This window comes from Mustela erminea, chromosome X (assembly GCF_009829155.1).
Source record: "Mustela erminea isolate mMusErm1 chromosome X, mMusErm1.Pri, whole genome shotgun sequence".
NCBI classification, from domain to species: Eukaryota; Metazoa; Chordata; class Mammalia; order Carnivora; family Mustelidae; genus Mustela; species Mustela erminea.
Genome location: NC_045635.1, coordinates 100355413 through 100370766, shown reverse-complemented (window position 1 = coordinate 100370766; position 15354 = coordinate 100355413). Strand labels below are relative to the sequence as shown.

Here is a 15354-nt window from a genome sequence, read left to right as displayed (position 1 = left end):
TTTAAACTTTCTGTGCTTCAGTTTCCTCGTCTGTAAAACAGATATAACAGTGCCTGCTGTATAGAACTGTCATGGAAATCCCGCGAGATCGTACATGGAAAAGTCTTACAACAGTCTGAGGCATATAGGACCTGCTAGCTGTTATTCCTTTTTGGGTGTCTCCGGCTTAGAGGTGATTCTAGAGGACTCATGGATGTGCTCTTTGAGTGTTCTCATTTGAGCTTCTATTTTTATTTTTATTTTATTTTTTTAAGATTTTATTTATCTATTTGATGGAGGGGTAGCGAGAGAGGGAACATAAGCAGGGGGAGCAGAAGAGGGAGAAGCAGGCTTCCCACTGAGCAGGGAGTCCAATGCAGTTGGGTCCATGCCCTGAGCCACCCAGCTGAGCCACCCAGGCGCCCCCGAGCTTCTAGTTTTAGAACAAAATCCACCAGAGTCTTTCATCATAAGGCAGGACCCTGAGAAAGAACCTAGGATTTTAGACTAGTACCGCTGAAAGTGAACACGGTGATTTTCTTGCACAGTGTTTTTTTTTTTTTTTTTTGTAATTTTCTAGCAACAGGGCCATGAAAACTTGTGCTCTAAAACGAAGAAAACTGGAGCCATTGTCTTCCTTACACATGCCGAGATACCTCCCCTGAACCCTAGGGTGCCATGGAACACACTTTGAGAAACACTGACAGGAGTTCAAATACATAGTAAAGTGCGATTAAGCGGCCAAAGAGATGAAGTGGCCTAAAAAGGCAACTGAGATCAGGAACCAGCTTTCCGGGTTTGTAAGCTGAGGAGAGTGAGCAAATGTTCCGTGGGAGCAGGGGGCTAGACGGGGCATTACAGTCAAAACTCTGTGGGGCCCTGCAAAGCCCATCATTTAGGTGTTATCTGGAGGGCTGGTGACTTCATCCTGCTTTACAGGTCTTCAGGTAGACCTGTCTACCCCTGGAAGCCACCCTGGCTCGCAGAAACCACTGTGTCTGGGGGACAGAGAGACGCCCATGGAAAGGGATGGAATCAAAGGGACATGGACTTGTTTTTCTGGACTTCTGTTAAATCCGTAGTGCGGGGGGTAGGCCGATGGGCTGGCCTTCCTTAAAGCCCATGGTAAAGCCAGCAAGTGCTTAGGGGAACAGTCAGCTGGAAAGAGGGAGTAAATAACATCTGGACGAGGGAAGTTGCTAGGAAACTCCCACAGTTCAGCTCCTAAGAGCGCTAAGGTCTCTGTTTGATCAATTCTGTATCAGCACTGAGCAGTGCCCTCCGAGTTTTCCGGGCCTCTCTCACTGACAGGAAACGTCAATGAGTGGGGACTTTTATTTATTTATTTTACTAAGTTAATTTTTTAAAAAAGATTTTATTTATTTATTTGACAGAGATCAGAAGTAGACAGAGAGGCAGGCAGAGAGAGAGGGGGAAGCAGGCTCCCTGCTGAGCAGAGAGCCCCATGCGGGGCTCCATCCCAGGATCCCAGGATCATGACCTTAGCCGAAGGCAGAGGCTTTAACCCACTGAGCCACCCAGGTGCCCCAAGTGGGGCCTTTTAGAGCCCAGGGTGAGCTAACCAAGAATAGAGCACTAGACAAGAAGTACAGAGGTGAGTGTTTTAGTCCCCGTTTGGCTGCACGCATGGGTGAACAAGATGAGCTTCCTGGGCAAAATGAAGAGGTTGGCGCAGACGAGGGCCCTTCTGATTTGAACATGTCCATCGCTTCAAATCAAGGGTCTGCAACAAGGGGCCGCCATCTTGTGCCAAAGAGCCGGCTGCAGCCTTCTCAGTTACACCTGCAGAGTCAGCTTGTCGTCACCATGAATACTGTCACCAGGTGGGGTTAAGGATTTCTCCTCCAAACCCCTACTGAAAAGGAAGGGAAATGGCACATTATTTCCTAAGCAGTACATCATTTCAGCTTGTGGGTCACACTGTTCTGGGGTCGCTCTCCCGCATAATCTGTTGTGTTGAGGGGTGCCTGGGTGGCTCAGTGGGTTAAAGCCTCTGCCTTCGGCTCAGGTCATGATCCTAGGGTCCTAGGATTGAGCCCCGCATCGGGCTCTTTGCTCAGCGGGGAGCCTGCTTCCTCCTCTCTCTCTCTGCCTGCCTCTCTGCCTGCTTGTGATCTCTCTCTGTCAAATAAATAAATAAATAAATCTTTAAAAAAAGCAAATTTATAAATAACATATATTAAAAAAAGAGAATGTAGGGATCATGCGGCATGTAAGTGTGTGTGTGTGTGTGTGTGTGTGTGTGCGTGAGAGAGAGAGAGAGTGAGACTCAGAAAGAGAGAGAGACCAAGAGACAAAGAGAAGGCGGTAAAGGTAGAAAGCAGATGTTTGTCGATCGTCAGCCAGCTGGTCTAATGGAAAGAAGACGGTCACTTTCCCTGATGTGACTCAGATGGAAAAAAAACTGAGGAAGTATGCTGCTGGGGAGACCATTCCTCCAGCTCAGCACTTAGGTCATAGAGTCTCCAAAAGCCAGAACCTATTATTAGATGTGCCATTCATTCATTAATCCAATATACATTTACCGAGCACTTACTATGAGAAGAGATTGGTGAAAAAAATGGCCACGTCCTTTGCCCTGAGGAAACTTGCAGGCTCCTGTGGGGTCTGGGCCAATCAACAATTACAGTGTAATGGATGCCATGATGAGGGAAAGTCCAGGATACTGGGGAGGGGGAGCACATTGGTAAAACCCCCCTAATTCAGCCTGGGCTGGTTAAAGAAGGTTAAAGACTTTCTTTGGAGAAAGTCGTTTCACCTGGAGAGGCAGAAGCCAGCCTGCTCTAGGAGGAGGTGGGAAGAGAAGGAATGTTCTAGGCAGGAGGACTACAGGCTTTTGATTTTTTTTTGTTCTTTGTGCTTAGCGGTGTTTCACAAATATTCTTCACTGGAAATATGTCACATTAAGATAGAAGGAATTTTAGAATTTAAAGGATAGCAACGGCCCTCCCTTACTCAGTGAGCACCAAGGAGAACTTGCCTAGGTCTGTGACACGCTGACGGGGAGGGAAGGAAACACTATAATGAGCTCCACTGATCACAGTATGGGAAATATTTGTTAATTCTTTTCTATATGTGAGCGTTTCCCACGTACCTCACTTAATCCTTATAATAATCCTACGTGATAGATAACACTGTTATCACTTCCATTTCACGGTTGAGGAAACTGAGGTCCAGAAGTCACAGGGTTAGGAAGCGGAAGAAGCAGGAATCAGAGGCAGTCCAAGGCCAGAGCTCCCTCTCTTCCCTCCTAGGCTGAGCTGCCCCTCCCTAAAAGAGTGAAGCGATCCACACAGGAGACCAGTGTTTTAACTGCGCCCTCTTGTAAGAAGCAACATTTTTTTTTTAAAGATTTTATTTATTTATTTGACAGGCAGAGATCACAAGTAGGCAGAGAGGCAGGCCGAGAGAGAGAGGAGAAAGCAGGCTCCCCGCTGAGCAGAGAGCCCAATGTGGGGCTCGATCCCAGGACGCTGGAATCACGACCTGAGCCGAAGGCAGAGGCTTTAACCCACTGAGCCACCCAGGCGCCCCAAGAAGCAACTTCTTGCCATCAGCTGATATGCTCCTGTCTTCTCCAACTCGGACTGGGGGGGGGAACAGGGGAAAGTGTTCATTTGGGCATGGAGAGGGATATCAGATGCGCAAAACATGAAGGTTGCATAATCATCTGATGGCTGAATGGGTTCCCAAAACCCACTTCAGCATCACAACTGCTGGGCCCCACTTTGCTCTGGCCACACCAGCAATGTTTATCTTGTGCTAAGTTTCCAATTTTCCACACGAGCGACTTCAGTCTAGACAGTTTATTATAATTCCCTTATATTGATGCTGTTCTATGATGCAATTCCTATATGCACCACAAGGTGGTGCTGCAGGCAGATCTAGGGATTTGTTTGAAGGGAGCGGTTTAAGCTTATTTGTGTTTTTACGAATTACGATATGGCTACGCCATTAAATATTAAGCAGCCATTTGAAAGGATCAGATAGAGCTATATGGCTTTTAAGAAATATCTTCAAGATATGCCATTAAGTGAGAAAAGCAAGTCAGTAAGCAATGTGTAGAACATGCTCCTGTTTGTCTGATTAAAAAAAAGAATATAAATACATATGCAGGTACATGAATAATTTTTTCCTGAGAGCATTAAAAAATAACGTTAACAGTTATTACTCTGAGGGGTGTGACTGGAGCTTAAGGAAGGGGAAAGGATGTTTCCTTTTGGTTTTATCCCTTTTTAAATTTTTGACGTTTTAAATAATTTGCATTCATTAATTTAAAATCATTATTAAACAATGAATCTTGGAACACTAACAAAATAAAATAAAATTTAAAAAAATTTTAAAAATCATTATTGCAAAAACAATGCAATTGCTGTAAAAATGTAAATACTGCCGAAGTTAATCCAAGTCCCTTCCGCTCCCCCTCCCCACCTCGGATAGGTAGCCACAGAGGCGAGTTTGGGACCTCACTATTCAGAGTATGGTTTCCAAAACAGCAGCAGCAGGATCGTCTGGGAAGCTGCTAGAAAGGCGGACTCTTGTGCTTCACCCCAGACCTGCTCAAACTCCATAGTGGGGCTCAGCAAGCTGTGATTGATTGATTGATTGATGAATTGATTTTTTTTTTTTAGCAATCTGTGATTTAAAAGGTTCTTTCGGTTATTTTGATGCATGCTCAAACCATTTCGTTTGAGCAGGTAAAACCATACCTTTAGGGGGATGGTCAAGAAGAATCCCACTGGAGGAAACTAAGAACTCAAAACAGCAGGTCTCCATTCACCCAGAGAGCTCGGGCTCAAAGGTTGGCAGCCTCTTGAGTCCACGGTGACCTCTGTTGGCGTTGAGTGAGGATTGTATTATCACAGTTGGGAGGCATGATCCAGAAAAGGGGACATGCTAAAGTGAAAATGGAAAATGGAGTGGAGGAGAAACTTAAGGGAGGAGGGCTAGGGAAAGGAAAGATGACAGAGCGAGAAAGCAAATAAAACAACCATAGGATGGCTGCGAGGTGACGCTGATACCCCAGGGCCACTCATTCATTTATTTCATAGACCTTTTTTTTCCAAGAAAGCTTTTTATTTTTCGTAATTTTTTTAAAAAAGATTGCATTATGTATTTGAGAGAGACAGACAGGGAGAGAGAGAGTGCAAGCGGGGAGGAGAGGGAGAAGCAGGCTCTCCGCTGAGCAGGGAGCCAGATGAGGGCTCTATCCCAGGACCCTGGGATCTGACCTGAGCTGAAAGCGGATGCTCAACCGACTGAGCCACCCAGGTGTCCCCAAACTTTTCTTTTTAAGTTGAGGTATAGTTGACACACAATTTTCATTGCTTTCCTGTGTACAACATAGTGATCGAACAAATCGATGTTATGTTACACTCACCACGAGCGTAGCTACCATCTGACCCGGTACAGCACTATCACAATACCATCAACTGTACCCCCTGTGTTTCATAAACATTTATCACTTTCCCATTCTGAATCTCTGTATCTTTACATCTATTTCCTTCCTCTGAGCCACACATTTCATTGTCTATCATTTACCAAATCTGATGGAACCATTATTTCTCATGCCATTCAGAGTGTTCACACTTAGGGATGTGTTTGCCAGCGATGCCCTGCTCCCTGGCCAAAAAGTCATGAGCTCTCAAAGCTGCAGAGTCATAGGGGAACCTGACTGGCTCAGTGAGCGGAGCGTGTGACTCTCGGTCTTGCAGTTGTGGGTTCGAACCCCACACTGGGTGTAGAGATTACTTAAAAATAAAATCTTCTTCCTGAAGAAGATTTTTTTTTTAAAGAGTCATAGGGGCACCTGGTGGCTCATTTGTTAAGCGTCTGCCTTCCGCTCAGGTCATGATTCTCGGGGTCCTGGGATTGAGTCCTGCATGGGACTCCCTGCCCATTGAAGAGCCTGCTTCTCGCTCTCCCACTCCCCCTGCTTGTGTTCCCTCTCTCACTGTGTCTCTCTGTCAAATGAATAAATAAAATCTTGAAAAAAAAAATAAAAACACTCATAAACAGGGGCACCTGGCTGGCTCAGTCAAGCGTGCGGCCGTTGATCTCAGGGTCATAAGTTCGAGCCCCACGTTCGATGTAAAGCTTGCTTAAACGAATAAATAAATAAAAACTTAAAAAAAAGAGTCATGAACTACCTATGGGGGTAGAGGGTGGGGAGGGGTGTGCTGAGGATTTCTGCACACTGGGGAAGTAGGCGGTGTGGTAGGAGAGGAAGTGCTCATAAAAGCGCTCGGGATTCAGCAGTAGCAACAATCATGACACCAGATGTGAAGCTCAGAGGGATCTCACAGCGTTTCTCAAACATGGGTGCTGGTCCCAAACACAAGCTAAGCTCCTTCAGTTGGGCTGGGGTCATGGTCCCTGCCTATGAAAGGGAGTGGTTCTCAGTGTTTCTTACAAAATGGTGGTGAGTAAGGAAGCTCAGACCAAACGAAGATTTGAGAATGTTTAATTGATTCATTCTAACAACACACCCACCATTTACTTACTTCAGAAACATTTTTCTGGGGCGCCTGGGTGGCTCAGTCAGGTAAGCGTCTACTTTCAGCTCAGGTCATGATCCCAGAGTCCTGGGATCGAGCTCTTCATCGGGCTCCCGGCTCAGCGGGAGCCTGCTTCTCCCTCTCCCTCTGCCTGCCATTCTGCCTACTTGTGGACTCACTTGAGCTCTCTCTCTTAAAAAAATAAAATCTTAAAAAAAAACCAAAACAAACAAAAAAAACCCCATTTTTCTGTCCCCTGAGGTTCCTGTCCCAGTCAGGGAACTAATGTTTATTTTTGGTCAGGGGGAAAGGTTATGACGGGAAGGTTTAGCTTACAAGGCTGTTTAGATCTCACTGTCTTCCATTTTTTTATTCGATGATACCTGCAGAAAGTTAAGGGCAACGATTTATTAAACCGGACATTGGACTAATTGTGACACTGTTTCCTTATATTTTCAGTAAATGAACATTTATTTTTATTTTTTATTTTTTTTAAAGATTTTATTTATTTATTTGACAGACAGAGATCACAAGTAGGCAGAGAGGCAGGCAGAGAGAGAGAGAGGAGGAAGCAGGCTCCCTGCCGAGCAGAGAGCCCGACGCGGGGCTCGATCCCACGACCCTGGGATCATGACCTAAGCCGAAGGCAGAGGCTTTAACCCACTGAGCCACCCAGGCGCCCCTATTCTTTTTTTTTAAAAAGATTTTATTATTTATTTGAGTGAGTGAGAGAGAGAGAGAGAGAGAGAGAGAGCATGAAAGGAGAGAGGTCCACAGGAGAAGCAGACTCCCTGTCCAGCAGGGAGCCCGATATGGGACTCCATCCTAGGACTCCAGGATCATGACCTGAGCCAAAGGCAGTCGCCACCAACTGAGCCACCCAGGAACCCAATGAACATTTATTCTTACAGAATCTTAGCTGGGACCACCTTAGAGATCATCTCCGGCCCATTAACATTGACCTTGGGAGTTCTGAGAAAAAAAACAATGCCCAGGCCCCACTCCCTACCAACTGAATCCGAATAGAGTCAAGGGCTGAGACCAAGGGGCAACTTAAGGTTCCACCAGTTATTCCAATGCAGCCAGGATTAAGAAATTGCTCTGGTCTCACTTTTATTTTATGGGTAAAAACACAGAAGTTAAAGAGATGAAGTGACCTGTGCTCACGTTGGCAGCACATACACTAAAATAGATGAAGTGATTTGCCCAAGGTCACGCTGCCAGGAAATGGTATCTCACCCCTGACTCTTCTGATTGCCCATCCAATGTTCTTTCCACTATGCTTTTTTGTGTCTTCTTCTAGAACTTGGGGTTTCGCTGAACATTGTAGTTAGGTGATTTACAGCTGAGGGAGAAGGGTCAGAGTCCATCAGTAAGAATGGGTGGGGAAACTTGTAAGGACTCCACTCAATCAAGGATTCTCCAGGACATGGCTCCTTTCAAGTCTTATTGATGGTAGGACCGTCAAATGACCTTCCTTTGCTCAAAGCATTGCCTAATACTGTAGCGTACATTAGTTCCTCATAGAGCAAGCCACTGCTTGTGACTCAGTTGCACCCTTGAAGAAGACATTCGTGAATAAGTATTTGCACTTTGAGGAATTAACCATATTAAAGCAAGTGACAGGACATATCAATAACTCTTAATTTTTGAGCAGGGGTATGTGTTAGGGTGAGGACTTACAGGTCCCACTTGAGACCGGGTAAAAGCTATAGCCCTTCTCCCCCTGAAATACACACATACATAAATGCTGCAAGTAATGTCTGGAGATTCACAGATCCATTGACACCAGATTAAGATCTCTTGGATCTGATGCTTTTGGGGCTCGATTTTTTAGTGTTTCTCAAAGTGTAGTCCAGGAACCATAGAAATGAGAACCACCTGGGGTGTTTGTTCAAAAAGCAGATTCCAAGGGCAGCCAGAGACCTACTGTTTCAGAATCTCTGTGAATGAGGTATAGGAGTCTGTATGATATTAAAACTCCCTAGATGGCTCTTTCGGACACTCACATTTGAGAATTAGTGCTTTATCTCAACTTGAGATTTTTTTAGTAGTTTTTGAATGCTTTCCTTTATAGACTATTTTAGTTTTGATCTGCTCACTTGTCAAGTGTACCAAATAGTATGTTTAGTACAAACTCATTAAAGAATATATTCCCATGTGGAAATGTGGAAAAACAACTGGAAGGATAGATAGATAACCATCTCTCTGGGTAGTGGGAATATGGATGATCTTTTTTTTCCCCCCTTTATCCCCCTATCTTACTTCTCTCTTTCCTATTTTCTTTCTTGTATTTAAAGAAGATTCTTCTTCTTTCTGAGTTCAATTCCTCCATCTGCGAAAACAGGGCATTGTAACTACGCAATCTTCAAGGCCGCGTCTTGGTCGGGAGGTCCGCCACCAAGCCCTACCCGCAGCTCCCTTATCTATCTAATCACATGAACCGCAGGGATAACAACAGTGTTCCTGAAATAATTGTGTATTACTTTTATATATATTACGTTGTGATGCTTAGCAACCTTTTTAATTCAACAAAATCATTCTCTTCCTCCTCAAGGGGTTGGAACTGAAATGAACTCCACTACCTACACCACGAAAAGTTCATCCTCTTTCTTAAGCCTTAGAAAAAGCCCGACCGCACGTATCTCTTAGGCGCAGAAGAATGGTTGTGAACCAAAAAGCCAGGGCGTGGTCGCCCCGCCCACCTGCCCCTACATCACCACCCCTCTTGCCGCTTTCCAGCGCGGAGATTGGCTAAACGCAAGAAAAAGCCCCGCCCCTAGTCTTATGACCCGCGCTGAAGCGCCGAGTCCTGGCGTTGGCAGTGCTGTGGTCGGTGGTCTGCGGTTCTCTCGGCCGGATTCCGGCAAGCGTTTTCCCTGGTGTCGCTGCTGCTGTTGCCGTCGCCGCCGCCACCTCTACTCCGACCAGCCGCCGCCTGCTTTGCGGAATCATGGTGTGCTTCCGCCTCTCCCCGGTTCCGGGCACTGGGCTCGTTCTGCTCTGCCTCGTCCTGGGTGAGTTGTCGGGCCCTTCTGCTGTGTCCCTCAGCCGGGGCCCGGGGAGCCCAGTTCAAAGGCCACAACCTGAAAGACTGGTCCGGGGCAGGGCGGGGGTGAGAGGCTGAGCAGCTGACACTGGGCGGTGGCGCTTGGCCCGAGGAAGCGAGCTGTGACCTAGAGAAGGCCTGACTGAGGGATGGCGGGGAAGAAGGGCCCGTGAGAGAGAGAAGGGGCAAGTAAGGGGGGGTGGGCGCTGAGGGAGTAGGTGGGGAAGAGCGAGGCGTGGAGCCGACCTGGGTAGGAAGAGTAACTTGGGGAAGATACTGAGGAGTGGAGAGCGGACGTATATGCGATTGATTCTGGGGTGGCCGAGACCATTAGGAGAGTCCTGGTTAAGATCTTAGAACCAGAGAAGAGTTTTGAAGATGGTGGACAACTGTGGGATGAGAGCGAAAATTGGGGAGGGACGAGACTGTCGCCTACACGAAGAAGCTTGGGGGAAGGGAAAGGGTATGGGTAGATATGACAGTAGAGTCGGGGGGACAGCGACAGGGCTAGGGGGGCGGTTTGTGGGTGGGAATTTGAGGCCGTGGAGAAAGGGTGAATAAAGAGACGAGGAAGGAGATGCTGGATTTGAGTTTGTTAGTTGGAGTTTTGAGGGGTAGGGATCTAAGGTGGCCCGGGGCAATTTCCAGGGGGGGAAAACTCGGACTGAACCTCTGGAGACTAAAAGGAAGAGGGGGAACTTTGATGGGGAGCGAAGATCTGACTTGGAAGTGTTGAGGATGTCGGTTTCATGTCAGTTTTGCTATTTCCTCCCAGCCAGATCCTGATTAAAAACAACAACTTAAAGCCTTAAAAAAAAAAAAAAGTTCGCAGGTATTTTGGTTGGGAGGATCTCCCAGATGTGAGGTTTGCGGGTGGTGTGTCTGAGTGCCTTTCTGCCTTCAGAAGCCCTTTTTCTTCTCAGTGGCACAACTGGCCTTTTATTTCATTTTTTGGAGGAGGAAGATAGGTAACTTGCCAAAGACTGGGTTGTTACCCAGTCATAAGAATGGTTGGATGAATGTTCGCTGATTTGTATTTTACCCGCCCTTGCCCAAAGATCACTGGGTCCCCAGGGCTTTAATGCCTGAAAGGTGAACTTTGACCAGAATGTCTCTTCCTGACCTGGTTCATCCTGTGCTTGTTGCTCTTCACTGACATGCTGTTTGTGACCAAATAAACCCAAAGGACAGACCCAGATGGGAGTGGCGAGGAAATAGAGCTATTTGGGGTCTGAGAAGGCATGAGAGGTGTGCATTCTGCAGTTCGTATATCGGTAGAATAAAATCAGCACCTTGAAATAGTGGATTCTCAAACAGGGGACATTTGGCAATATCTGGAGACATCTTTGGTTGTCCCATCAGGGGATTACGTTTGGCATCTGATGGGTAGAGGGTAGGCATTCTACTAAGCATCCTACAGTGCTCAGCATAGGGCTCCCTCCACCCCAAAAAAGAATTACCCACTTCAGAACGTCAGTAGTGCTAAAGTTGAGCAGTCTTGCTCCAAAGTGACTGTGCGGGAAGGGTTCTTGGTGATCTCACCTAGTGATTCTCAGAGAACTTTGGGAGAGGGTGCTTGTCAGATGAAAACTTATTTCTGAAAGAACACCAAGAAGTTATTTGTCGTTTTCACTCACAGTCTCACCCGTGTACGGTGGAGTTTTCCAGAGGCTTCATGATGTGGAATGACATCAGCACTGATGGCTCTGATGTCGTGTTTCATTCACTTACCATTTTTAATTTCAAACTTTGTAAATACCAGTAGACAGAATGCACATGAACCAAAGCTCTTTGAAGTCCTCAGTGGGCAAGTGAGGAAGGGGTCCTGATACCACATGTCTCAGAGTCTCGGATCCAGTGCCGCTGTCCACATAGCACAGAAGACCACCTCCATAGCCCTTCTGAAAGGGGGCCAGGGAGACTTTGCTCAAACATAACTCGAAGCTCTGACACTGCCATGAAGCTCTTAGTGAGGGGCCAGTGACCCTAAGAGAGGATTGTTTACAACGAAAAGCACCTTATCAGTGGCTAGAACACATCTGACCCAGGCATCTGTTAATCAGTACTTCCCTGCCAGTTGAATCTGCACAAACACAACATGGTTATTGTTTAGAGAAAGTGAAAAAAAAATAATAGTTGTCCTACTTGTTGGCTTTCGTGTCATTAGGGTTTTTTGTGTGTGTCTTTCTTTCTTTCTTTTTTTAATGAAAGCTTTTTTGTTTTGTTTTTACAAAAGCAATGCTTGCTCATGGCGGAAAATAAACAGGCAAAAAGAAGCACATGAAAGAATCCGTCAGCTATCTGCTAGTTTGCCGTTTATTGATCCGGGACTAACTAGATTCATCTTCTTGGAAGATTTCCAAAATCGATTTCCTCCACTTCCAGGTTTAGAACAGGGTTTGGTGGAGTAAAAAGTTCATAATGTACCTAGATTAGATTTTTCAGATGATAGCAGGATAAAATTGAAATTATCTCTTCCAGGGCACCTGGGTGGCTTAGTGGGTTAAGCCTCTACCTTGGGCTCAGGTCATGATCCCAGGGTCCTGGGATCGAGTCCCACCCACATCAGGCTCCCTGTCAGGCTCTCTGCTGGGCAGGGAGCCTGCTTCCCTCTCTCTCTCTGCCTGCCTCTCTGCCTACTTGTGATCTCTCTCTGTCAAATAAATAAAATCTTTAAAAAAGAGAAATAATCTCTTCCATACAGCTGCTTTTTCTGGCATCTGCTGGTTCAGTGGAGCTCAGACTCCTTCCATGTGGCTCTCTCCCTTAAGACTTGAGCCCAACTTGAGTTGCTTGGTGGGTTTTGCATCCATCACAGTGGATACCCAGAGTAGGTTTTTAAGAACTCAGTAAATATTTATAAAGTACCTGTTGTGAATCTTGAGCTCTTCTGGGCTACCATTGAAGGGGGATCTGTCCTGAATTTGCTCAATCTCTACCAGTTTCACTTTGTAACTATCCCAGCTCCACGGAAACTTTTTAAAAAAATAGCTGCTTTAGAGCCAGTACAGAAAAGAGTTCTTAGGAGTTCTTAGGGGTTATGTGTTACCGGTCCTTTCCACAGAGATTAAGTTATGCTCTTTATTTGAATGACTTACAACTGACGAGAGAACATTTTGTAGAAGAGCTCTAGGAGTTTCCTGTAGAAGAGCTCTAGGAGTTTCCTGAAGAAAAGCTCTAGGATGCATCATAAAGAGAGGAGTGGCTAAAAATCATTTCCTAGTGTCGTTGTCTAAGTATTTTTTCTTTGTGGCACCAGAGATTCAGAATTCTTCAGTAGTTACTGATTTTTTACAACTAGTTTGACTTCTGGTTTTTACGGGGTTGATGTTTTCTGGGTGGGAGAAACCTCATACAAATATCCAGAGTGTGGACCTCACTGGTAGGAGGAGGCCCTCCCTCCCAGAAACGGTGATCTATCGAAGGCCGAGTGAGCAGAGACCTGAGTGTTGCAGGGAGGCCGGCCAGGTGACCATCTGGAGGAATAGGAAAGAATAAATCTGGCCATTCCCAAGCTCTTAAGGTTATTAGGCTGGCCTGTTTTCCACTCTTTTAAAGATCCCATTATCAGTCAAGTCTCCCCTAAGGCATTAGTCTCTAAGAGCCAAGACTAGCTTAGGCACGGTGACTTCCCATTGCCTACTTAGCAGAGCGCCTGGTACATGGTTTTAACCCTCAGTAGATTTTTTTTTAAAGGATTTTATTTATTTATTTGAAAGAGAGGCAGTGAGAGAGAGCATGAGTGAAGAGAAGGTCAGAGGGAGAAGCAGACTCCCCGTGGAGCTGGGAGCCCGATGCGGGACTCGATCCTGGGACTCCGGGATCATGACCTGAGCCAAAAGCAATCGTCCAACCAACTGAGACACCTAGGCGTCCCAACCCTTAGTAGATTTTTATGGAGGCTGTTCAGTGGTGGGCACTGGAAATAGGACTCTCAGACCAGCTTGTTTCTTCTGTGAACCTTAAGTTATGTTTTGCAAGAAGTGTTTTTTATGTCTTTGGATTGAGAACTTCAAGATCGGTGCTGAGCAGTGCAGATAATTATAAACCGTTTTACTGATGTGTGATCCCATAGGGAATGCTAGTATCTTACTCGTACCCCTTCAGCTGTACCTCCATAAGAGGCACGGTTAACAGGGAGAACTAAGAAGTCCTTGGTAGGAGGGAGAATAAGGTTTTCACAAAGAACCAGTCTCTCCCGTTTTGGAGGTGATCTGAGAGAAGGTAAGCGGGCGATCGCTCTCTAACCTTAACCACATTTCGTTAAACTGGTAACTTCGATTTCAAGGTTCTGCTAAAATTGTTTTTAGCTATAATAGAGATACTTGGAAGGACAGGCTTATTATTTGTCCATTAGTCATTGGATATCACATCTGATAGGATTATATTCAGATATGTTCACATGTTTCCCAGGAGTGAGGCTTTCTTCTCCTATGTCCTTGAGTGGAATTTGCGATTGACAATTATTTCATAGCACTGTGGCTGACTCAAGTGATCCTTGGTGCAGGAAGTCTGCTCTTCTCCTGCAGTGACAAAAGCATTCCGATTATAATTTCATATTAAAGTGATCAGAGATCGCCTGCGATCCAAAAGTGTGCTTTAGGAGTACTTGGTGGTGTCTTGCTGTGCATTGCAGAAGAATTCTGGAGGTCTGCCAAGCACCACTCACTCAGCAATAAGCATTTTCCATGAGTTGAATAGTGTTGAATCTTCCTTCCTTACCCACTGTCTGATCTTAAAAATAAATTACTTTGGAGCTTAAAATCATTTCATTACTTTTCTTTTTAAAAGAGATTTACCAGGGGCGCCTGGGTGGCTCAGTGGGTTAAAGCCTCTGCTTTCGGCTCAGATCATGGTCTCAGGGTCCTGGGATGGAGCCCCACATTGGGCTCTCTGCTCAGCAGGGAGCCTGCTTCCTCCTCTCTGTCTCTCTCTGCCTGCCTCTCTGCCTACTTGTGATCTCTGTCTGTCAAATAAATAAATAAAATCTTTAAAAAAAAAAAAGAGAGATTTACCAGAAATCCGGGAGTATCAGCAGTGGATTGGGTAGTTGTACCTATATTAGGAAGCATCAGTGAGGACTTGTAAATGAGGAACAGTTAATCAGATTTATTAAACCCGGGAACAGCAAAGAAGGAATAAATAAGTACTGTGTGCCTATGTCTTTTTTTTTAAACGACCCTTTGCCCGGCATCATTCTGAGCTGATGAGTTTGAGTTCAGAAGTTCAGAAGTTAATATGATGAAAAGTACGTTTAGAACTAAAATTTGGGAAGGATTCCTTTAGTTACTATATTTACTAGAAGGGAAGCTTGTAAGCGGGAGTATCCAACGTGCTTGGCGAAGTTCGCTTTAGCTCTGAAGGGCTTGCATGCTTTCGAAGAACCTGTTCGAGAAATGCTCCAATTCTTAGGGAGGATAACTTGCCTCGAGTCTCACAGCTAGTAAATTGGACTGTGACTGGATTTGAATTCTAGCTTTTCAGTGCCAGGGATGGGGCGCTTGATCGCCTCATTATATTGGCTCTTAGATCATTGTTTTTTATTGGTTTTGTTTTACCACTGCTATTATGTTCTCACCCCACCCCTCCCTTTGTTTGCAAATGTCTATTTTTCAACTACACTTCGAGTCAGATTTGTAAAAACCTAGCCACTTTTTGCAGCATCTCATGCTTGGCGAGAAAAGTTAATGAGTTCTAAAAGGACCTCTAAATGAACTCTCTGGAAATAAGATTGAGAGGATATTTAAATTTGAAAAAGTTGATTTTGAGGCATGCCTTTTTCTTTGTGGAGAATGAACTCCCAGCTCT

At 45.5% G+C, this 15354-nt stretch overlaps 1 protein-coding gene across 3 annotated transcripts in view; it reads left to right on the top strand.

The window, feature by feature from the left end:
• Window positions 1-9265: 9265 nt before the first annotated feature.
• LAMP2 (lysosomal associated membrane protein 2) overlaps window positions 9266-15354 on the top strand; it is a 39986-nt gene continuing 33897 nt past the window's right edge. For all 3 annotated transcript variants that reach the window (XM_032329938.1, XM_032329940.1, XM_032329939.1), the window contains exon 1: window positions 9266-9514. In XM_032329938.1, the coding sequence (XP_032185829.1) occupies window positions 9451-9514 (64 nt within the window). In that variant the 5' untranslated portion in view covers window positions 9266-9450. The remainder of the gene's footprint in view (window positions 9515-15354) is intronic.